At 42.1% G+C, this 25665-nt stretch overlaps 1 protein-coding gene across 12 annotated transcripts in view; it reads right to left on the reverse strand.

The window, feature by feature from the left end:
• The window catches only part of WDR27 (WD repeat domain 27), a 225735-nt gene that overhangs the window by 178763 nt on the left and 21307 nt on the right, over positions 1–25665 (reverse strand). For all 12 annotated transcript variants that reach the window (XR_012902776.1, XM_075924676.1, XM_075924677.1 and 9 more), the window contains exons 10-15: positions 11971–12074; positions 11498–11565; positions 8840–8973; positions 7704–7786; positions 6395–6473; positions 2795–2869 (exon numbers count right to left, since the gene is read on the reverse strand). Coding sequence is in view for 11 of the 12 variants with exons in the window: in XM_075924676.1 (XP_075780791.1) it covers positions 2795–2869; positions 6395–6473; positions 7704–7786; positions 8840–8973; positions 11498–11565; positions 11971–12074 (543 nt within the window). In the remaining variant the exon portion in view is untranslated. The remainder of the gene's footprint in view (positions 1–2794; positions 2870–6394; positions 6474–7703; positions 7787–8839; positions 8974–11497; positions 11566–11970; positions 12075–25665) is intronic.

A 25665-nucleotide genomic window follows, 5' to 3' on the forward strand; every position in this document is an offset into this window, starting at 1 on the left:
GAGTAATTATAGTATTTCTGATATTTCTTTCCGTTAAGATAGTAATATTTATTCTCAGCTTTAACTTCAGCATAGTGATTTTATCTGGGAATGTTCTTCATTTCTTAAATATTTATTTTTATACATTAGCATTAAACAAAAATCCTAAAAAGAATGCTACCAAGCAATACTTCTAATGTTTTAAGGATACATAATATCAGATCTAAATACGATCATTTTATTAATTTTTACTTTTGAGGACAGATTCACTAGATGCTTTATACTCCTCTAGAGCAGCCAAAGTGTACTCAGAAATTAAGCCAGGTTTACAGCTGCTTGCCACAGCTCCAGTAATATTACTGCACTAGTACATAGCAGAGTCAAAGCCACTGTGTCATGTGGTTTTGAACCTTTCAAGCACTAATCTCCAAGGTGCATAGGGCCAGGGAATCTTTAAAAAACAGCAACAATTAACCTATCAGGGAGAGCTGTTGACATGCCATGACCTGACTCTCCGTCATACCACTCACCACAACCAATAACAGTACAGCATGGAAACTAGCTGCAAAGGAAGGGTGATAATAGACTTACCTTTGTCGTCACAATGTCTGCACAGCAAGCAGTTATTTCAACATAATGTTGAAATAATGTCAAGCTGTTGGACTTCTTACTCAGACTCTTGTAACCCTCATTGTATGAGGAATAGGGGGAGTTGGAGGAAGAGTGCTCTAAACTTGAACTTCCTGCAGTGTAGACAGTGCCAAAATCCGAAATAAGCTTTTTTAACTTAAGCTACGCAATTGATGTAGCTCAAGTTGTGTAGCTTATTTCGGCTTTAGCCATGGTGTGTAGACATGCCCAGAGAGATTCCATGCAAACACCTGCATGCATCTGACTGCAGGATCAGACTGACATAAGAGGGAAGGTTACAAGCTTGGTATCTGTTTACATCAATGTCAATAATTTACTAGTCAGTCATCCATGCAAAAGTTATCAGATATTAGGACTTTCATATGTATACTTTTACATCATTCTACTTGCCAATTAAAAAAACACCACCTAATTCTTTCAAGATGAACCAGTATTTTCCAGTTTACAGACAGTATGCCAGATGTGCTGGTTACAAGTTATAACAGCAACCTTTGTCAGTCAGATAGCCTAATAATGAATTAATTCCAGGTTAAAATCTTTTTTCACACACCCATACAAAAATAAATTCAATTTGTTGTAATATTTCTTGCAGATAAAAAATATATAGGATAGTGACTTAAAATCTGTTTTTTTTTCTCTGAAAAAGGAAAATGTAAAAATAGCAACATATGCACTCCTGGTATGTTATATCTGCTTACTTCTGTCACAAAAACTGTTTTGTTTTACTTGTTAGAATCACAGTGTCAACACAGATTGGGAATTAGATTTTATGTACTAGATTGTGCAAGCATTTCTTAAAATCAATACTGTGGTGCTATTCATCTGAATGCTTTCCAGTGAGAGTAAAGAGTGTACAGTGTAGCACTATACTATTACAACATTTCAGAAATGCTCATAAAAAAGAAAATCTAAGAGCAACCACTACAGTCACACTTCATTTCTGCCTGTGCATCATACGTAACCCAGATCCCAAGGTAAATTTATAAGACTGGCAATCAGGAACAAATGGGTGTTTTAATTCACTTGCACGAGTCAGCATAAAACTGCCAACTCCTCAAGATCACACTGAGATCTGGCTTGTGTATCATACCCAGTGATGATTCTACAGGTCAAATTCTACCTAACTAAAACCTGTGCAGCTTCATTATTTCCATTGAGGCTGCATATATTTAAAGAAAGGAAAAGTTTTAATTTCAATAGAATGACACACAGAGCATAAAACTGGTGTAACATAATGATGAATCAGGCCAAATATATTTTCACTTATAAAATGAACCACATATCTGAAATCAACAAGTTACAGTAAGTACATAACCTCATGAAGGCATATTTAGTCACTTTTCGGACTGGAACTATGCATTAAAAACACTTTATGGGAATATAGTTCTAAACACTTTTGGTACCAATGTTGATTTTTATTTGTTAAACTAATCATTTAAAAATAGGGAGAACATAACTATATATTAACTTTTCTACATAAAGCATAGTTAAGATTAATTAACTTAACCTAAAATGTCTTTATAGCATTTCTTATGTACAGCTGGAAAAACTGCTAAAACTTCATCTCATAGCAAAACTAAAAAGCATTTGACAGGCGACCCCTGCACTTACGACTTAATTGGTTCCTGGAGAACTGTTGTAAGTCGAGCCATTGTAAGTCGAACCCTTATTTCCCATAGGCACAATGATATAAATGGGGGTTCCATTCCTGGCCCACTTTGCCTCCTGGGACCTGTGGGCCCAGAGCCAGTCAGGGGCTATGCCAGGTGGAAGCAGCTCCACGTGTCCAGAGCCAGTGGCGCGGCGCGAACTGCTCCCAGAGCCGGCTGGGAGCTGTGCCGGGTGGAGGCGGCTCTGCATGTCCCAGAGCCAGCGGTGCAGCACGAACTGCACCCAAAGCCAGCCAGGGCTGCAGGCAAGTGTCTGACCCTGTGGCTCACTGTGCAGGTGAGTTAGGGGAGTTTGAGAGCGGGGCCAGAGCAGGGCAGTTGTAAATGCGGGGGGTCGTAAGTCGGGCGGTCATAAATCGGGAGTCACCTGTACTTCAAATCATATCCCCACTTTAAAACTGTCCAGTAGAGGAGGTACGTATCTACAAAATATCTTTTCAAGTAAAACATCTATTTATCATTTCAATTTTCAATGCATCTACTGAATTACCTACCGTTTGCAACTACTCTTGCACTGTGATAGCTTGCTATTTTTCTTCAAGTTAGTCTTTGGAGAAAACATGGTCATTCTGCAGAGAAGAAAACAGGCGTTACTATATCTATATACTAGAAGACTTACCCACCTTTGTTCGAGTCCTTAATTCAATTAATTTTTGATTTTTGGAAAATAAAATGGTGGGGTTAGGGATGAGGGATTCAGTATGTGAGTTGCCCTGGGGAGAGAGGACTACCCCAAACTTCTCTCTAGGGCAACAGCTTGGGGCCAGGTGAAAAGCACCTCTCCTTGGCTGCTGAGACTCCAGCTAGATACATCAGGAATAGGGGTTAGTACATCAAGGAGGGATGCATGTCCAGGTTCATCTGCATGCTGCGCTTCCCAGACAGAGTGAGGAGTGCATCAAACTATACATTTTCTCCTAGGGGAACAGCCAACAATATTCTCATACAAATCAGTGGGGAGAGCTACAGCCTCCCCCTCCCCCCCCCCCCCCACACACACACATACGCCCTCCTGAAAGAATTCCTGAGGGGTGGGAGGCTCAGGGCTGGAGCAGTGCTGGGGGTCACTCCTTTCATCTGCCTGTTGATTCTGTCTCTTTTCTGTATGATTTCATAAGAAACAATCTCATTTCAGGCACATTCCATTTTCCTAGTACAACCTAAGCCTTACCCTGGTTTAAGTTATGATAAGAGGAAGCTGCATATGGAATTTGATGGTCCTAGCTCTTACTATTTAGGAGGAGTTCTTGAAAAAACAGACAAATGCAGAGACAGACTCACATAAGAAAAACTCTCTCAAATATGTAGTAACGGCACTTCTAAAACATTGTTCAGGAATAAGCATTTTATTTAAAACAACAGTGATTCTATTTTCCTCTTCATACACACAGTTGAGAAATATGTACACACCGTGCCTTTTTTTATGACAGTATGCCCCGAGATGGTATACTAGCACCTATTTTCCCTGCAGAACTTAAATGAATTGAATTTCTCTTGGGCATACCGGCACCTCTTTTCCTAGGGCAGCTGGGCTCCCGACAGAAGCCTGCTCGGGACACGCGGCTCTTAAAGGGGCTGCAATGGCATTTTGGCCCCTGGCGTGGGTTTGTTTTTTGGGGGGCTTTGCGGCTCAACAATTTTCTTCCCCGTGGTTTTGGTGCAGCTTCTTTTTTTTTTTTTTTTGGCTCAACAACTTTCCTTCCAGAGTACTGGCACCTTTTTTTTTTTTTTTTTTTTTTTACAAAAAAGCACTGTGTACACACATAAACAGAAGAGTAGATCCCTGTAATCATATTGCTTTCTAATTCACTCCCAATTATTGCTTATGATAACACATTATGATAACACATTTGCTGTGAGCTACATTTAAAGAACAAATCATAATATAAAGTCCAGAGACATCTACTTCTGAACAGCAGCTTTTTTTATATCAGCAGCTAGTAGGATGTCATTATACCAAGTGGACAGAGATCATACTACAAATTTTGAGGTGACATGAAGAACTTGCCAACAGGAGATAGCAATTATATGTATGATTGTTCCCAGCCCCACTCAATCATCTTACATCCATAGCCTCCCAATCAAACAATTTTACCCTTTTCTCCAAGTCTTCTTCAAGGACCCAAGATGGCAACCCATAAAAATGTAGAATAACTCCTTTATTTTACCACAGCCATTCATATTTATAAATATCTACACAAAAAAGAGAGACTGCTGTTCAGAGCAATGAGATACGAGAGTGGCCCCTACCATGCCCCCAGCCTCCTGTCCTGAGCCCCCCACATCCCCAAGGCCCTTCCCTGACTCCTGCACCCCCCAGACCACCAGCTGTCTGCCCTGGAGGATCCGGGAAACACTGGATAAGTCTTCGAGTATACACATATTTGCACACACAAACACACACACATGAAACTAGTTCTGGGATCTAAGAATCTTGTGTGTTTATGTACAACTTGCACCCAAAGTGGATATAATGTTTTGTCGTACAGAAAAACTAGGGAAAAAGGCAGTTTCCATGAGTAGGTGCCAATGAGTATATGTAACCCACACATCTATGGGGTGTGATTCACTGTCCCATGTAGTGGCACTTAGACCACCTACAGCAAGAAATAAGAATTAGTGAGCTCTACAGCCTAAGCTGTGACCCAGTTGGCTTTATAGCTCAAGCTGTAGTGTAGAGACTCCTACACTAAGCTCCGGAGGTCCCAGATTTGGTTCTGCCCTCAGGCAGTTACATATATATTCCAGCTGATGGTTAAAAGTGGATGAGAAGGCAAACTTGTGCCCTGAAATATAAACTTGATAATCTTGAGGGTTAAAGGATTTGGCATGTAATGAAAGCGAGGGAGATAAAAAAACCCTGAGGGCATCTCTAATCATATATTCTTTTTGTACTGATAGCAATGGTTGCCATAGGTATAAACTGATGCTACTACATAAGGCTATTGATGCTAGGCCTGGTAGCTACCTCTACTTCTTCAGTTTCCTCCATAGTGAAGCAGTAGCACAAGAGGAGCCATTATTGGCAGGTTTAGCACTGCCTACTACCGAAGATAGCAGCTGTACTGCAGAAGAGCTTGCACTGAGGTGTCAGACTACTACAGTGGGCAGCCTTAACAGGCTTCCTTCACTTTCAGGCACCTCAGTGAGAATGTAGAAAGGATATACAATCCCTGAGTAGGACTGAAGAGCAACAACTTCCTACTGCTCCTGCCTTATTCCCCCCCCCCTTACCCCTTTTAAGCTGTATCTAATTGTGCAGAGGAGTGGAAAAGATGTTGGTTCCCTTTGCAGAAGCTCCAAATACAACAGTTTTTTAGCCTCACTCCAGCTGCAAAGATCTGTGGCCCATTCAACCAGAAAAAGACGACCCTGGGCTCTCATTTCCAAGTTCCAGGGAGGGGAGAGAAATGCTGCTTGGCCTCCCTTCACTAAGTATTAGGAAATATCCTGGAATTTCTCTCCTTGTCTACATACTCACTGTGAAGATTTACTCCTCGCTCAAAGGACTCACTGTGGTCCTTTGAAGCCTGGGGAAGAGTAGGTGAGCAGACGAAGTTAAAATCTTTAAGTTGGACTTGGGAGTGCCCAAAGTGATTTAGCAGTCAACAGCACTGCAGAAAGGTGGGGACTGCAGGACAGATGGGAAATAAGAGAACAGCAAAGAGATTTAGCAGAAGGAGAGAGGGATGATGTGAGCAAGAATATATACAAAAAAAGGAAAGAGGGAATTATTACACACTCTTTATTAAATAGACCTAACAGAGAAAAACAAACTATTAATATATGTTAAACGAGACTGAACATGATAAGAGTGGAAGAGAAGTACAGTGAACAAAATGTTGCTCTCAGTTGCATGTGTCTATCTCTATTGGCTAAATGAGGTATTATTAAATACCAGTACATTGCTTGAACTGTAGGCATTTTAATTTCTAACACATTAACAGCCAATATATCTGTATTTTGTACTGTTATACTATTTTTGACGCACAATTTGGTCCATAGTTGCCACAATGTATTTTAGACAGTAAAAAGAAACAATGTACAGTATTATTACACCCACTTAAAATATCTTTAATAGCATTTCTACTCACTGTGGTGCTGCTGTATAACCAGATGACTTAATTTTACTGTGGAAAACCAATGATTGGTCTTTCAGTGTGCCCTTTATACCTGCATTAAAATAGTTTTAATTTTTAGTGGAGGATTTTCTTAATGTGACTTTTCCATAATTCAAATCAGATAGATGTTATTCCTTTAAAATGAGGAATTGTTATGCATTCTAAATATGTAAAACTGGATAATTATGGAAGATATGGCAAATTAATTGTCTAGAATACCCACAGGAGGACAGTTGAGAGAACACAATTTATATTTCTGTCTTACATACTGCTATCTATGTGACAAATCAATAAAGCAAGAAATGCTAAACATCAAATTAAAATTTAATTATTAAATATTTGATATTCATCTTCTACAGTATTCGCTTGAAAGTGATTATAGGAATCTCTGAGACCAGCTTCTATAAAAGCCTTGAACAGCAGAAATATTTAGAGTTTTGTAGCCAGTCACTAGAATCAACAGCCATTTTCATATAACAGTTTCAACAGAACAAATCTCAAGTCCACTTTATTATTATCTGCAAATTTCATGCACTTGTTTGGCAACTGATTAACATATAAATTGTTTAAAGATCCTTTGAAATCATCCTTAAATAATATGAACAGATACATCCAATAACTGATGGTGAGTATATAAAGGACCAGAACACCACACCCCATAGCTCCCATTGGCCAGGAACAGTGATCCATGGCCAGTGGGAGTTGCAATTGCCCATACCTGCAGAGGCACAGGTAAACAAAGCATCTCACAGACAGCTAGCAGCTTGCCCTTAAAAGCTGCAACCCAGAATTTGAAAATCTCTGGGCTAGGGTACTCTGTAGTAAAACGTGCAGTTTGGGCCCAAAACCAGTCTCTTTTGCAAAAAGACAGTAGAGCAGGTGAGGTGAGTTGTGCCTCTGTTTTCAGAACTAGCCTACTTTCTCTCTCTCTATACTGTATCTTGTCAGTTACCATTCTAAGAAATAAAAAAGTGTTTTGTTGCAATTTGCCAGCAACAGTATTTCATGATTTTTCTTCTCTAACTCCTTTGTGTGCATGCCATGACACAATTAAAGACTCTACATTCTACACAGAAAGTTCTCAAAAGATTAGTTTTTTTAAAAATACCACTTGTATTATAGGTACATTTTCAGGCAGGAATGTAGCACTAAATAAAGCATAGAATTGAAAATATAATTCACGAGTTGACAAAAAATAATAATATATTGACTATATATAGCACTAGTTAGGTAATACTATACATAATCTGTATGTTGACTGTTAACACTGGTTTACACTTACCAAGTTTTTTTTTATTGGTAGGTTTGTTGCTTTCCTTCTTGAAAGACTCAGTACACAATGGAGAATTTGGCAACAGAGAGCAACTAAGGATAAAAAAAAAAATCAACAAAACTATATTACATACAATTTTCATACAGCCAAAAATATTTTACTGTATTTATTCTATAAGATATAGAGGCAGAGAAATATCAATCATCTCTTCAAAAAGTGCAAATTTAAAGGATGAACAGTTGACTAAGTCCTCCCCAAATGTGTGGACTTACAAGACCACACATACAGATAAACAGATAAACTTGGCCTAGGATTAGGACGCTCAAATCATTAAGAATTTAAATTAGTGATATTAACGAATAGTTGACTACTCACTCCCCCTCCCCCACACTGCTTCTATGAGAGACAGCAAACGTTTTTGAATCTATATATTTCATATTTTGGAGTGTAAGTCCATAGCCCTATACACAGAGAAAAACAAGTTACTCATCCTGTGGAGTAACTGCTAGAGTTCTTCCAGGCATCTCCCCCAAACACAGATGCCCCATTTGAAGAATGTTCAGAGCCCATGCACCTTTGAATTGATCCTTTTGATAGCACCACCTGTTCAGTCCACACTTGTAAGAGACAACGTCTCATCTCTCAATTCTTTACAAGCATGCTATGAAAACTGAGCAAATGGGGCACTTATGAGGCATATACGATTTTTTCAAGCAGCAGATGCACTGGAAACACCTGCCACTGAGCAGGATAACTTTCTAGCAACAGAGGTGCTGTTTGAAGCTTACAGTGGCTAGCATACGCCATAACAGTGCTCTGAGGTTTCAAAATACTAGCTAGTTATCCCACTAAGTTTTGAGGGAGGTAGAAAGGGTAATTAATTTGTAGTTTTGAATTGAAAGGCACATTAATACTCTTGTCTCAGGATGAGGCAGCTGAGAAAGAACTCATGGTGGTTTGAATGCACCGACCTATATAAGCTCAGTGTGGGGCAGCAGAATGTGTAGGGCCTCATACATAGACCAAATGGACACTACTATCAAAAATCTCTAATCACAGGTGCATGGAGTATAAAACACATCTGAAGTGGAGTGCTTATAGGACTCTCCTAGAACCAATACCAAATATTTGAAATTATCCCATACCTTGCAAAAACGGAAAGTCTTTTCTCCTTTCCATATAAAAGAAAATCATTCTGCTGACATCTCATCAAAGCAGCAAGATTAATCTCCAGCAAAGCAATCATATTTTCAAACATCGAGGTAAGCAAGCAAAAGACCTGCAGTGACAAGACCATGTTATTCCTCTCACTTCAAAATTAAGCCACAATTCTAAATACAGGCAGTCCCCGACTTACGTGGATCCGACTTACGTCGGATCCCTACATACGAACGGGAATTTTCTCACCCCGGAGGACGCGGGCGGTGGGACCGCCCAGACGCACGGTGGTCCCGCCGCCCACGCCCTCCGCGGCGAGAAAAGCTGCTCCACATCTCCCTGGTCTGCTGGGGAGGGGGGCGCAGCTAGTGCGCCCCCCCCCCCAGCAGACCAGGCTTTTCTCGCTGTGGAGGACGCAGGCAGACCCGCCGCCCGCGTCCTCCGGGGAGAGAAAAACCACTCCGGGGAGAGAAAACCCCCCAGCAGCCCAGGGAGACGTGGAACAAAGCCGCGTCGAGAAAAGCCGCTCCGTGTCTCCCTGGTCTGCTGGAGGGACGCCTGGGGCAGAGCAGCTGGGGTGCTGCCGGGTTGGTCCAGTAGCCCCGAGGAGCGGCGCTGCGGGACCAACCCGGCAGCGCCCCAGCTGCTTTGTCCCAGGTGTCCAGATTCAGCCACTGTTGAAACTGATCAGCGGCTGATTCCAGGAAGCCCGGGGCAGAGCAGCTCTGCCTCAGGCTTCCTGAAGTCAGCAGCTGGTCAGTTTCAACAGCAGCTGAATCTGGACGCCAGTTCCGACTTACATACAAATTCAACTTAAGAACAAACCTACAGTCCCTATCTTGTACGTAACCCAGGGACTGCCTGTAAATATTATTGATGATTTTTAAAAAGTGAGGGATTATTCAATGTCATTCATGAAAACTGCTAATAAATCAGTAATTAATTGTATTCGGCTGGTTCTAAGCCTTCTAACAAAGGATTTAGCAGTACACAAGAGGGCAGCATTATTCTCCTAACATATGTTCAGACTGATGCAGGAACTTAATCCCTTCCCAAGCAGGTAAGCATACCTGGGGTGAAATGTGAATTCTAAACCCCTGTATAACACTGACACCACAAAAAGGAGGGTGCACCTGGGAGTAAATGGATTTATATCAGGATCAGGGGCTGCAGGGATGAGTGAGCAGAAGTCATCTTTAAAATAAAAATACTCCTGTTAAGTAGGAATAATGCTCTTGGGTCAGCAGCAAGTCTCTCCCAGAGGCAGGGACACATTCCCTCCCTACCGCCTGGGAGAAATGTGTTGCTCTGTCTTCCACAGGGAACTGCTGCTGTCGCTGAGGAAGAAGTGCCGCTCCTCCGGCCAAGCAATTCTGTGCTTGAGTCTCGAGCCCCTAGGTGGGTGAGGCTCATTAAACAGCTGTGGGGCTGCCCTACCACAGAGCTTAGAGGGAGCATTCAGCTCACAGTTACACTGCAAGAAGCACTGCAGCAAAGAATAGATCCTACCAGCAGGAAAAACTCATGTGCCCCAAACAATATATCCTGCTTTCTTAATGATGTCATGCACAAGTTGCCACATTATCAAATAATTTTAAAAGCTCTTTCTGCTTGGGAAAGAAAGGAAGACTTTTTATATATTCTTCCCTACCAGAGCACCTACCTGTATTTTAGTGAATATAACCTGCTGGTTATATTCATTTTTACAAACCCCGCACCACCCACTGCGGGGTATACTTGGGTGCGTGGTATAAAAAATTTTTTTTACACACCAGCTCACCACCTGGTTCCTCCACAGCCATAGGAAGGGGCAGGGGGAGGGCTCATCTGGCTGTGCAGGAACCAGGCAGTGAGCGCTCCCCCGCCCAGTTCCTGCGCAGCCTCCATCCTCCGGGCAGTGAGCGCTCCCCCGCCCAGTTCCTGCACAGCCTCCATCCTCCGGGCAGTGAGCGCTCCCCCGCCCAGTTCCTGCACAGCCTCCAGCCTCCGGGTGGTGAGCACTCCTCACCGCCTGATTCCTCCGCAGCCATAGGAAGGGGCAGGGGAAGCGCTCATCTGGCTGCACAGAAACTGGGTAGTGAGCACTCTCCCGCCTGGAGGCTGAGCAGGAACCAGGCGGTGAGTGGCTGGCTAATTTCCCTCCTCCCCTCGGGCCACAAATATACCACCAGCACAGCCTTGTATACCCCGCGGATTATACTCGTGTGCGGGGTATACAAGATTTTTTTAACTCAAAAAGCAAAAACCGCGGGGTATATTCGGGTATGGGGTAAATTTGGGTGCGGGGTATATTCGCTAAAAGATGGTACCTCTTTTTTGTTCCTGACATAACTATCTGGAGTTCACAGCAAAAACTAGAAAAATCTATTTAGGTTTTTTTGCACTAACAACAGTATATGTACAGTATGGATTTTAAATTACACTGACCTAAGCAATAGAATTGTCAATCTCTTCAATAAAAGTATTATATAATTCACAGCAAGTAAAACAAAATGTATTCAGTATCCTTTCAACATTTTGGTAGCAAAACTTTAGAAAATAAAGTTCAGAATTTTAAAAATAATTGAACCGTATTTGTACTGTTCATCTGAAAATTATTGAATATTTAACAATTTGTTTAACAAACATAGTAATTGTGTACTTACCTTTCCGTTAACTGCCTTCCTCATTAACGTGCATGATCCAGCAAACTGAATGCTGAGGCCACTGTAATCTTTACCACAAAAATTGTAAAACTGTATTGTCCTTTTTTAAATAGGAAATATTAAATCTGAGAAAATCACTTCTATACTAATTGTACACCAGTGTAAATCCACTCCCAGTTTACATCCATGAAAGTGCAACATGAATCAAAGCCCTTATGTCCCATAATTATAAATAAATTATAAAATTAGGTGCAAATTCATTACTAATCATTATATAACAGTGTGCTAGTGCAACTGATCAGCACAACCAAGAAAAGGGATAACACACAATTATAATAATGTATTGATCAGGAACCCTGGCTTTCAGCCCTATGCAACCATTTTTGCATACCAATCCTTATATCATTCACAGATCAGAGAAAAAAAATACTTATGTATCATATCAACTGTAATTAAACATTTTAGTATCATACCTTTATAATGTAAAACAGCTTCTAATTCAAAGTTTGCCAAGTTTATTATGAACAAACCAGTGGAGCTTCCTATCCACAAACATCTGGCATTCACAGCAGGTAAACTAATTGTAAAAGAAGGAAGAAAAAGAGTTATCTGTAATCTTTTCCTTTTTATAACATATGCTACACAGCTCTGCTCAAGAATTTTAATACTTATTTCATCCCATCCCTGCACAAAGAAGATTGCATCCCAAAAAATGAAACCGTGTATTTCAATGTTAAATGGAGATATTTTCAAAAATAAAAGTCAATCAGAAAATTTGGATTTGAGAAATAAGAAAAAAGAGAAGTATCTAGGATTTTCTGTAATTGTTCAAAATGCGGAAGTTCTGAAAGAGAGAAGCCAAACTAATCATAATACACACAAATGTCCAACTAAAACAGGAAATGTCCAATTACTAAAAAAACCCAGTTAGACCAATTACAAGTGCCCATTTAGAATACCAGTTGAACAAATTAAGTGTCTACCAAGTAGCTATTATGACATCAATTACCAGTTAATTTATCTACATCTATATATCCATATACAATATCATCATAAAAATATTTATGACATAAAATACTCAGAAATATTTTGATTTTTATATTATAACCATATATAAAGTCTAATTACCAATCCAAACTAAATTACTTCGATGGTATTGAAAGAAAATGTAGATAATGTCAAAATATGTTATATTAATTTGTATGAAACCAAGTTTGGGGATTTTGTTCTGAAGGAAATTTCAAAATGTCTTTTTTTATCTGATTCATAGTACAGTAAAACTCTGATAATCCGGCATCCAACTGTTCGGCACTCCCGATACTCCGGCATCAAAATGCCACGCGCTCCTGACCAGCTGATTAAAAAGCCTGCCACTCAGCACACCTGCTGGCTGTAACCAGAGGGAGCATAAGGTTGGGGGAGGTGGGGAGGGAGTAGGATCCTGTTACAGTAAGGAGAAGAGCATTTTGCTTCAGGGAACCGGAAAGGGGAGAGGAGGGGAAGGAGGATCAGGTTACAGCACAGAGGAGATGCGAAGAGGAAAGGGGAGGAGAGAGGGAGGGAGACTGTGTCCTGGCCAGCTGTTAAACCGTGCAGTTATACCGGACAAATCTGATAATCCGGTACCACCTAGGCCCAAAAGGTGCCGGATTATCAGAAGTCTACTGTGTGTGTGTGTGTGTGTGTGTGTGTGTGTGTGTGTGTGTAAATCCGAAGTCTAGTGTGTGTGTGTGTGTGTGTGTGTGTGTGTGTGTGTGTGTGTGTGTGTGTGTGTGTGTGTGTGTGTATATATATAAAAAGAGAGAGAGAGAGAGAGAGAGAGAGATTTTGGAATTACTCACACAATAGAAATTTCAGTTTCCAAACAGATTTACCTAACAATCATTTGTAAATGCTACTGTCCAGGCTAATAAGAGGATAATAAAACAGCAAGCAACCACTAGTTTCACTTTCACAAAATTCTCCAGTACATAACCTATATGATCTCCACTGATCTTAAAATCAATAAGTCCTGGCTTAACTACCTAATTCAGATATCTAGTATCCCATTATGATTTGTTCTTACTAAGCAACTAAGGAACTCTGCCAAGAATCCTGAATTCTTTTAAATACTTAAGTATTAGTATTACTGCATATGCTACCGTGAACCACAATAAAAGCAAAACCCATTAAGGAGTACAGAAAGTTGTTCAGTAAAATACTACTCAATATGAATAAGGATGACTGAATCTGGCCTATCAGCTATATGAAAACAAAAATCAGGATTTCCTCTTTCTGTTCATTTGTGTGACCCCTCTTTGTGTGTAGGGGGGGGAAGAGTTGGGAGGGTAAGAGAATCAAACTGGGCTTAAAATAGAATTTAAAATAAAGAATACGATTTCACCACTTGACAGAGCTAAAATAACACCTTACGTATTTTTATTGTTGCATTTTGCAATAATTGAGAAGAACAATGTAAAATCTCTCTATAAAAATAATATATGCAAACACTGCATATTCATATATTATCTTAATTTTACCCACCTATTATGTGAGCCCAGCAAAGATAATTTAACTGAAGATACCTTTGGATATAATCAGGTTATGAGAAGATGAAAATTAGTATAAGGAAAATGCCATCCTAACAAAGCCAGAAAAGCCTAGAATGCCCACATATGTGTTAAGAGAGTAATATAGGAAATTTTATAAAATGAAATTCACTACTCAACAATACAAAAGAACAGACTCATCTGTTTCAATTTTAGCTACCACTCTTAAGGAAAGAACTATAGTTGAACAATGTGGCAATAATCCCAAAAAGTGAGAAATGTGCTTAGGAAAAATATAAAAGTTGTTTATTTACAAAGACTAACAATGTTTTGATATCAAAATAAACAAAACTTTGACTCAATTTTTTTTAATTTTAAAAATTAGGTACTGCTTATGAAATAAGGCCTCAGGAATTGAAGTAAGTACATGGAAAAACACAAGACTAATGTTTGGTATGCCAATTGTCACCACAAATACTCAATTTATCTTTTTAAAAACAGTCAAACTCTGTCTTACTAGAGCAGGGAAATATAATCTTTGGGTTTTAATACTTCTGTAATGTTCTAATTAAAAATATACTTTTACTGCGCAGTCCTTAGCATGTATGGACTTCTACTTTAAAAATAATATTAAATCGGCAGCTATGTTACCCAGTTATGAAAACTGAAGACTGTACTTAGGGACTTGATACTGCTCTTATATCAGTTTCATACTGGCGAAACTTGATTACTTCAGTTGACAGTCTCTTGATTTTCAAAGATTTTGAGAGAACTATTAGGAAGTATTATTATAACAAGTTTTTAGTACTTAATGTTTAACATAACAGATTAATCAGCAATTTTCATATTATATGGGAGAGCTGAACATTTTACATGTTAAAACAATATACATGCCCAGAACAATGCCACCTGAATATTAACCAATGAAAGATAAGGCAGATGGTCCTAGGTGTGGTCCACCAACAGTCTTGCTACTAGCTATATCAATAACAGGAAATTACTCACCTTCATGCAATAACGACGGTTCTTCAAGGGGTGTGTTCCCGGGGGTGCTCCACTGTAGGTGTCAGAGAATACCAGCGAAGCAGATTGGAGTTTTCTTAAGTAGCAATCAGCCGGACCGCGCATGCGCAGCACTTGCCTCATGTCATTCGCTCTCTTTTGATGTTTCACGCAGTCCGGCTTCCGACAGTTCCTCAAATCCACCCTGGTATCTGGAAGATATAAGGAAAAATCCAAGGCTGGAAGGAAAGCAGGTAGTGGAGCACCCACGGGGACATACATCTCAAAGAACTGTCATTACTACACAAAGGTGAGTAACTTCCTCCTCTTCTTCGAGTGATGTCCCCATGGGTGCTCCACTGTAGGTGAATTCGTAGCAGTACACAGTATAAGTGGTAGGTGGGCCTCGGATTTATGGCTTTATAGCGGTCGATAGGACCATGGAGGCCACAACAGTGTCATTTGCTTGAGTCTGCGAGATTGCATAGTGCTTCATAAAAGTGTCATTGGTGGACCACGTAGCCACTCTGCAGATGTCTTTGAGGGGAACCCCATGAAGAAAAGCTGTAAAAGTTGTCATCGCTCTTGTGGAGTGTACTCTAAGTGTTTTAGGTAATGGTTTATTCCTTAGAAAGTAGCATTGTGTGATGCATGACACTATAAGCCTGGAAATGCGTTGTGACCATAGCAGATACCCCTTATTATGGTCTGCTATAGAAATGAGCAAGTGATCCAATTTGCGGTAAGACCTAGCCCTGTCTATGTAGAATGCAAGGGCTCTCCATAGGTCCTGTAAGTTAGATGTTGCATCCTTTGCTGTTGAATGTTGTTTAGGGTAGAACAAAGGGAATATGATGGGTTTGTTTATGTGGAAGCCCAAACAAACCTTGGGAATGAATGAAGGATGGGGACATATTATTACATTGTCTCTGTTGAAAATGGTATAAGGTGGAATCACCATCAAGGCTAACTCACTCAGTCAGTAGGCAGAAGTAATCGCCAGTAGGAAAACCACCTTTAGCATCATCATCAACAGTGGAGAGGTAGCTAGAGGTTCAAAAGATGTGCAAGTAAGAGAGTCTAGCACCATTTCTAAATTCCACAGTGGTGATGGTGGTCTGTGTGGTGGGTATAGATTAGAAAGACCTTTTATGAATCTCTTCCTGATGGGATGGGTGAAGACTGACTATCCCTCTACTCGCTGGTGAAAGGCAGTGATGGCTGAGAGATGTACCTTTAAGGAAGACAGGACTAGACAAGTGTTCTTGAGAGACAATATGTAGTCTAAAATTCTGTGTAATAGCACTGTGTCTGGATCTAAATTTTTGCCAGAGCACCAGGAGAGCAATTTATGTCATTTCTAGAGATAGGTGGTCCAGGTAGATTGTTTTCTGCTATGCAAAAGAATCTCCTTCACTTGGTCAGAACATTGGTGTTCCTCCTGGTAGAACCAACAATGAACCATGCTGCTAGGCACAGGAGTTGTGGCTGAGGGTGGAGTAAGGTTCCTCCGCTCTGAGTTAGGAGATCATACTGAATCGGAAGGTGGTAAGGAGGCTAAGGAGACATCAGATGCAGATAGGGGAACCATATCTGATGTGCCCAAAACAGTACTAAGAAAATAACTGTCACTTTGTCTCTGATGATCTTCTTGAGCACCTTGGGAATGAGTGGGATAGAAGGGAATGCGTATAAAAGTGAGCCCTTTCAATTGAGAAGAAAGGCATCTCTTAGAGATCCTGGTCCGATGCCGGCTCTGGAGCAGTAATGGTGACACTTCTTGTTTTTGTAAGAAGCAAACAGGTCTATTTTCAGAAGACCCACTGTTGGAAGATGAATTGGAGAACCCGGGCATGCAGTTTCTATTTGTGGTCCGGGGCAAAGTGTCTGCTGAGGGTGTCTGCTGTTATATTGCTTACTCCTGGTAGGTATGAAGCTCTGAGGGTGGTGATGTTTTGTATGCACCAATTCCATAATCGGACCACTTCTGTGCGTAGAGTATGGGATCAGGCACCTCCCTGGTGATTTTATAATACATCACTGACATATTGTCTGTTAATACTCTGACAATTTTGCTGTGGATATGTATAACGAAATGCTTGCATGCATTGAATACAGCTCTGAGCTCTAATAAATTGATGTGTAAAGAGGTCTCGTGTGGTCCATCATCCTTGTATTGACATGGCATTCATGTGGGCATCCCATCCAAGGAGGGATGTGTCGGTAGTTATGTGTACAGAAGGTTGGCCTTGATGAAATGGCACACCTGCTGGTAGATTGCAAGGATTGGTACATCATGCAAGAGATTTTAAAATGCAAGAAGGGGAGGCGAGACCAGCGTGTGCAGCTGTACCTTGCGATGGGCATAGACTGTCGCAAGCCAGTGCTGAAGATATGGAAGGTGTAAATGAGCATAGTCGACCACATAGCTTGTAGCAGCCATGTAACCCATAAGTTGGAGATAGGTGAGTATGGGGACTGTGGGGCTGATGGGAACAGCAGTAACTGGTTCTTGGATTGTTTGGAATCTTTGCATGGGGAGGTAATGCCCTTGTGGACACAGAATCTAGCTTGGCACCTATGAATTCTAGCATTTGTGTGGGTTGCAGCATTGACTTTTGTGTATTAAGTATAAGGTCCAAGAGATGGAATGTTTGTTTGGATGTTGCCACCATGCAATGTGTCGCAACTTCTGATGGGCCTTTTACTAAGCAATCATCAAGGTACAGAAAAATGATCATGGCTTGTCTGCGAAGATAAGCCGCAACAACCGCCAACGTCTTTGAAAATACTCTGGGTGCCAAGGAAAGGACGAATGGTAGTACCGGGTATTGGCAATGATCTGTGCCCACCAAGAAACGTAGGAACAGTTATGTGATGAATAGTTATGTGAAAATAGGCATCCTGCAGGTCAGGGACTGCAAACCAGTCTCCCTTCTCTAATGCTGGGATTATTGAAGCTAGGGTAACCATTTTGAATTGTTGCTTTCGAAGATATTGATTCAATCTGTGGAGGTCTAAAATAGGCCTCCATCCTCCTGTTTTCTTTGATGTGAGAAAGTAATGGGAGTAAAACTCCTTGCCTCTGAGGTCCTTGGGTATTATTTCCACTGCTCCTAGGTTGAGCAGTCACTGTACCTCCTGTTTTTGTAAGACTTCATGAGAGGGGTCCCTAAAGAGGTACAGGGAGGGTGGGGAGGTGGGAGGAAATGTAGTAAAGGGGATGGTGTACCCCGATGATATCTTTTCGAGGACCCAATGGTCAGATGTGATAGCAGCCCAGCGATGACGGAAAGGCCTCAGATGGTGGTGGAAGGCCAAGGGTAGACTGTGATGTTCTGTGAGAAATGGGAAGATTTTGCAGACCCTCGACCAACACGTCAAATCTGCCAGTATTACGAGCGCCCTGTGGACTTCTCCTCTGAGAGCACTGCTTGATCCTTGATTGATCAAAAGTGCATTATTGGTACCTGGAGTAGGAGAACTCTCACTGCTTTTCATATGGGGTGTATCGTTTCCAAAGGTATATGGGAGAATATATCTCCAGTGTTCACAGAGTTGTTCTGGAGTCTTTGCTGAAATGTAGTACGTCATCTGTCTTTTAAGCAAATAATTTTTACTTGTCGAAAGGAAGATCTTCAGACTTTGACTGTAACTCACAAGGAACCCCTGCAGATTGTAGCCAGGAGGCTCTTCTCATAACTACTGACATTGCAGTAGCTTTGGCTGCTGTGTCTGCTATGTCAAGTGTTACTTGGAGGGCTGTCCTGGAGGAAGCGTAGCCCTTCTGAACTATGGACTTTAATATGGGTCTCTTGGAGTGGTATAGTGCTCTAGAAGGGATGTCAGCTTGGTGCAGTTATCAGAGTTATGATTGGAAAGCAACGCTGCATAGTTGGCTATCTGCAGCAGTAAGGTGGAGAAAGAATAGCATTTTCTGCCAAACAGATCTTATTGTCTTTGTCCACCATGTTTTTGTTTTGTGGAAGTTTGGACCTATGCTGGGCAGTGTCAACAACCAATTAATTTGGCTGAGGGTGGGAGAATAAAAAGTCAGCTCCCTTTGGAGGGACAAAATATCTTTTGTCAGCCCTTTTGTTAGTGGGTGGTGCTGAAGCTGGAGTCTGCCACATTTCATCAGCAGCTTCCATAATGGCCTTATCTATAGGAATTGCAATTTTTCCCCGCTGTCATGGTTGGAGATTTTTTAGAAGCTTGTGTTGCTTCTCTGATACTTCTGTTAGGGTAATGTCCTGAGACGCAGACACCCTTTTAAAAAGCTCCTGAAACTGCCTCAGGTCGTCAGGAGGGGACTGGTCACCAGGTATGACTGCCTCATCAGGGGATGATGATGACTGGTTACTAGGTGATACATCTGGTGGGTGTTCTTCCACTTCAACCTCTGATAGTTGACCTTCTTTCAGATTGGAATGGTGAGCCATAGAGGGAGTATTAGGTGGTGATATTGCTATTCCGTGACTACAACAGGGTTGCAGGGAAACTAAGGGAGCACGGGAAACCGGGTGACAGTGTTAGCAAGGATAGCCATAGTAAGAATGGTGATAATTATGGTGGGCTGAGTCATGCCAAGAGTAATACTGGTAGTATGTTAGACTGTGTCATCTGTGATAAGACCGCACCGGAGAAACGTAGTGAGATGAATGGCCACTCCTGTAATGCATCTGGTGATGTATCGGTAGGTGTGGAGAACATGGTCAGTGAGGTGATCCCCTTGAAGAAGGAGGAAGAGAATATCTTGTATATTATATACCTTGTACTTATCTAGTATAAGGAGATGGTTATAAATGGTACCTAGATGCATGGTGTCTAGTTTGTTCACGGGGAGTGAGACTCCTGTTGTCTGTTGGTAGTTGAGGAAAATGTGGAGATGACGGTGAGGATGATGGTGCCAGTGAAAAGGTTAATGGTTCCAGACTCGTTGGTCTCATTGAACCGGATTTATAGGGTGCTTTCTTCGGCACCGGAGGGCTAGACAAGACATATGGTGCCAAAGATGCCTGGGCCACTGTTTGTGTCGAAGTCATCAGTGCCAAGGGAGTCATCATATGAGTGGTCAGTGCTGAGGTGTGCGGTGCCAAAGGTGGTTGGTACAAGTGTGGGCACTTCTGACACAGAAGGTGCTAATGTTGTCGGTACTATAGTAGCCCGTGCTGTTGCCGGTGGTGCTGACCAACGGACCGTTACAGGTTTTTGTCACAATTTTGGTTCTGAGAGTGACTTATGTTTGATGCCACTGAGCCAGACGTGCTGAGCTTATCACTGACACTTACACGTGCCGACGGTAAAGACCGAGGTGGTGAAGCTCTTTTTCAGGCTGGAGCCGGCTGTGGGGAAACTAGTTTCCTATTTTCCGCCCTCGGAGAGGAAACAACATGAGAATGATCCGGCGGTTGAAGCGCCTTGTCGAACAGGAACATTTTTAGTTTCAACTCTCTGTCCTTACATCCCCTGACTGTCAATTTGGCATAATGTACACATTTATGAGGCACGTGAACCTCGTCGAGGCACTTGATGCACTCGGCATGACCATCTGATGCAGGCATGGTGTCACGGCATGTGGTGCACATCTTAAAACCAGGAGAGCCTGGCATAGCTAATTTTATAACCAACTGAAGATAAACTTTTTTTATGAACTATATTAACCACAACTATAAGAACTGTGACTATAACTATAAACTCTAACAACTATGTACTCTACTCCTGACAGGGTTTGCCTGAGGAGAAAAGGCTCACTCCATCTGTGACTGCAGGCGGCAAAGAGGGAACTGGTGGGAGTCGGACCATGCAAGAAATCAAAAGAGCGCAAACGGCGCAAGGTGCGTGCTGCTCATGCACGGTCCGGCCAATCACTGCTCAAGAAAACTCCAATCTGCAGCACCATGATAACCCGACACCTACAGTGGAGCAACCACGGGGACATCACTCGAAGAAGAGTGTAATTTTTTAAACCGAAACAGTTACACTGTTTCACTCAAAAAAACCGCACAAGATTTGTTAGAACTTAACACCCTCAGGGCAAGTATACACTAAAAAATTAAGTCAGCTTAAGTTACATCAATGTATAGCCACTGTGATAATTACATCTTGTATCGGTGGTGCATGTCCTTACCAGGAGCACTTGCACTGATTAACTGTTAGCACTGGGCATTGTGGCATAGTTTCTCAAAGGCAGAAACAGTTGATATAACATGATGTTTATACTGACACTGTATATACCTAACTACATTGACCTAAGCACTATGCCTCTCATGGACGTGTAATTAAGTCAGTGTAGTGGGTGACTTACATCAGTGGGAGCTACATTTTAGTGTAGACACTTACAAAGTTATGTCAATTTAAGCTGCCTTATGTCAAGCTAACTCTCAGGGACCTAAGGCCAGGCCTACACTAAAGGGAAAGGTCAAATTAAATAAGTAGTTGGAGTCAACAGATCTTAATACAAATTTCCCCATCATCCCCACGTCGGGAGGCTGACGGGTGCAAACACTCCCTTCAGCTTCCTTTACTCCTCGCAGGTACAAGAGTACCATCTGCCAATGGGAGGCTCCCTTTGAATTCAGTTTAGTGGGTCTTTACTAGACCTGCTAAATTGAACTCTGGAAGATCATGGCAGCGTCAATCTTCCCCCAGCGAAGACAGGGTCTAAGTCACAGGGTGCATCTACACGGCACCGTTATTTCAAGATAACTAGCATTATTTCTAAATAACAATGCAAGTGTCTATATCGTCATTCTATTATTTCAAAATAATTTCAAAATAACGGATGACTTATTCCAAAATCTGTAAACCTCAATAGGAATAATGAAAAAGCTATTTTGAAATAAGGTGTTTGTAGACCCTCCACTGCTGCTATTTCAAAATAGCCCCTCACCAGGGCCATTCTAAGTTATTCCTCCCCAGTGCATCCTGGGACTCTAAATCGAGATAGCACATCTACATTAGGGAAGCCTGCCTCGGACTAATTTTAAGGCTTCCCTGCAGTATAGATGTGCGATTTCAAAATAAGCTATTTCAGAATAACTATTCCAGAATAGCTTATTTTGAAATAAGCGTGCAGTGTAAATGTACCCTCAAACGGGTAGTCATTTTAGTCTGTATCTGTAAAAACAACCAGGAGTCTTGTGGCACCTTATAAGCTAACGGATCTATTTATTAACAGATTTATTTATTTTGTGAGTAAAAGCAACTTCATCAGATGCATGCACTTTGTCTAATGAAGTGGATTTTATCTACAAATGCTTATGCCCTAATAAATCTGTTAACTCTGTAGTGTAGGCCATGCTTCAGGCCTGCATGACAGTCTTTTTCTAAAAAAAATCAGTTTAGACAATATTAAATGGAGTAAGAACTGGTTAACTAATCAACCTCAAATAGTAATAAGAAATAAGGATTCATCAACCTCTAGGGCAGGGTTGGGTAATAAGCAGACCACAGGCCAGATGCAGTCCGCCAAGATTAGCTACTGGTGAGCTGCAAGTTGCTTTATTTACCTGAGTTTCTGCAGGTACGGACACTCACAGCTCCTGAAGGTTGTGGTTCACCATTCCGGCCTGCACCACTTCCTGCAGCTCCCTTTTGGTCGGGAATGGTGAACTGCAAGCAACAAGAGCCACAAGCCACCATACCTGAGGATGCTCAGATACATAAAGCATCTGGATGCTGTCAAGGAGCTAACCCTGACAAACAGCATCTGGCCTAAGGGCCACCTATTTCCCACCCTTGTCTAGAGAGAGTTTTAGTGGGGTCTCAGAAGAATTTGATCTTGACCAAATTCTATTCAATATCTTTATCAATGTTCTAAGGGAAATATAAAAACACTGCCAGAAAAATTTACAGATGACAAACAGTTTGGGGGGGTCTGGTAAATAAGGACACGGTCACTTAGGGTACATCTACACTTGCTCCCTATCTCAAGATAGGGATGTAAATGTAGTGTACCAAAATTGCTAATGAAGCGCGTGATTTAAATATTCCGTACTTAATTAGCTTAATCACATCCAGCCGCCATTTTGAAATCGCATTATTGAGAAGTAAAACGCCCTGTGTAGCAGCGTTATTTCGATAGAAAACCCTTCTCTCGAAATAACTGTTACTCCTCATTTTATAAAACACGGGGCGTTTTATTTTGCAATAATGCGATTTCAAAATGGTGGCCTGATGCAATTATGCTAATTAAGCATGGGACATTTAAATGGGGATCTGGACAATCTGCTGGGGCAGCCATTAGAGAGCCCTCACCGCCGAGAGTGAGAGTGGCTTCGGCGCCGGCATCGGGAGCAGTGCCGCAGCTAGCTGGCAAGTCTGCACCGGCCTCAGCTGTACGCTCTGTGAAATTGATGCCGGTGCCGCAATTGTCCAGCCGCTCTGCACCAGCTTCAGCAGCACCGGCTATAACAGCACCTGCCTCACCGGCAGCTATGTGGAAATAAGCATCTTGTAAGTCGTGGACTGCAAGCCAAATCCCCTTTGTTCAACGACGGAATGATAGTTGTTAAGGTTACCATCTTGAAACGAAACTTCCAAAGGTGTAGATTTAGCTTTCGAAGGTCTAGAATGGGTCTCCTGCCTCCCGACTTTTTTGGTGTGCGAAAATATCGGGAATAAAAGCCTTTTCCCCAGAACTGCTTGGGAACTCTCTCTATTGCCCCAATGTCGAGCAAACGTTGAACTTCCTGTTGTAGCAGTTGCTCGTGAGAGGGGTCCCTGAAAAGGGACGGGGAAGGGGGAGTGGTAGGGGGAATAGAGAGAAAGGGAATGGAAAGGCCGAATTGCACTATTTCTAGTACCCATCTATCCGTGGTGATGTCGGACCAACAATGGTAAAATGACCGTAGGCGATGATGAAAAAGATGGATAGTCTCGTCTTCCATGTTGATTGCGGGTAGCTGGCTTGCATCCTCTACAGGCAAGTCAAATTTGCTGCTTAGTTGATAATTGATTGGTTGAAGGGCCCTGTTGGGGTTGTTTGTGCTGAGGACGTTGTCTAAGGCGTTGATTGTCGAAGGGACGTGATTGTTGTCTGGAGAAATTAAAATCATATCTTCGTTGATTAGGAAAATAACGTCTACGTTTGAAGGAGGGAGTGTACATCCCAAGTGTACCTAGAGTGGTGTGTGAATCTTTTCCCGAGTGGAGGACTTCGTCTGTGTTCGCCGCAAAAAGCTTAAGCTTGTCAAGTGGTAGGTCCTCAACCTTGCTTTGCATCTCCTTTGGGGCTCCTGCAGATGACAGCCATGATGATCTCCTCATGGCAATACCTGTGGCAGAAGCTCTAGCCGCTGTGTCAGCCATGTCCATGGCTATCTGCAGTGCTGTACTACATGATGCATACCCTTCTTGGACTATTGCCTTCAAAAGTGGCTTCTTATTGTCTGGGAGATGAAGTAACTCTGCTAATTTGGAATAATTATCAAAATTATTGTTTTATAGATGGGCTGAATAATTTGCGATGTGCAGTAGAAGTGTGGCTGAGAAGTAGACCTTCCTACCAAAAATGTCCAATTTTTTATTGTCCTTGTCCGGAAGCATATTTTTGTACTGTGGCGCTTTAGCCCTATGTTGTGCTGCATCCACTACTAACGAGTTAGACTGAGGATGATTGAACAAGAAGTCCAATCCTTTTGCCGATACAAAGTATTTTCTGTCGGCCTTTTTACTCGTAGGTGTAACCAATGTTGGGTTCTGCCATATCTCATCCGCCACTTCCATGATCGCATCATCACTAGGTAAGGCGATCTTTGCACGTTGTTGTGGACGGAGGTTTTTCAAGAGACGTTGCTTTTTAACCAGAATATCCGTTAGCTGTATTTCCTGTGTGCCCGCCACACGTTTAAAGAGGTCTTGGAATTGTCTTAGATCATCCAGTGGAGAGACGTCAGCTGGAAATATTGCCTCATCCGGAGATGACGACGAGCAGTCTGCTGGAGAAGTTTCCAGTTTGGGGTCTTCAACATCAGACAACTGCCCCTCTTCCGGCTCAGACTGGTCTAGTTGGATCGTTGGACTCTTAGACGGAGAAGGTGAGTCTAGATGCTGCGATTGATGAGGTAAGTATTTTTCACTCAATGGTTGACAAATGCAGGAGGATCCCCTACGGGAGGACAATGTACGATCACACCGGGGACGATCATCATATGGTCTATGGTAGCTGTCATAATAGCGCTCAGAATGCAACAGAGAGGAGTGGCGTGACGAGCGTGCACTACCATGCTGGATATAATAGACGCGGCATGGGGAGCGTCTACCAGGCTTGTATCTTGAGGATCGATTGGGTGAGCAGGACCGTGAATGGGACCGACGTGTTTCTAGATACACTGTGTCCTTATAATTACGCCATCCCTACCTGACCTGTGTAGGAGGAACACTATAGTCATGATAGCGACCGTACCTTCACGGTGAAAAATCTGGAGACAGAGATCTGTCTCTGTAGTGAGTCTTTGATAATACCTTCCTATGTAGGTAGGTGTCTTCCACCCTAACAGCCACAGGAGAGCCAGGCACCGAATAGCAATGGAGCAGTGCCGGGGAAAGCAGCTATTGCTGCACTGATGCCGGTGCCAGCAGAGTGTCCGGTGCCGGAGTCAGCGGCAGTGCCGGGGCTGAGGCATCAAGACCTTC

The sequence above is a fragment of the Pelodiscus sinensis genome, chromosome 3 (genome assembly GCF_049634645.1).
Source record: "Pelodiscus sinensis isolate JC-2024 chromosome 3, ASM4963464v1, whole genome shotgun sequence".
NCBI lineage: Eukaryota > Metazoa > Chordata > Testudines > Trionychidae > Pelodiscus > Pelodiscus sinensis.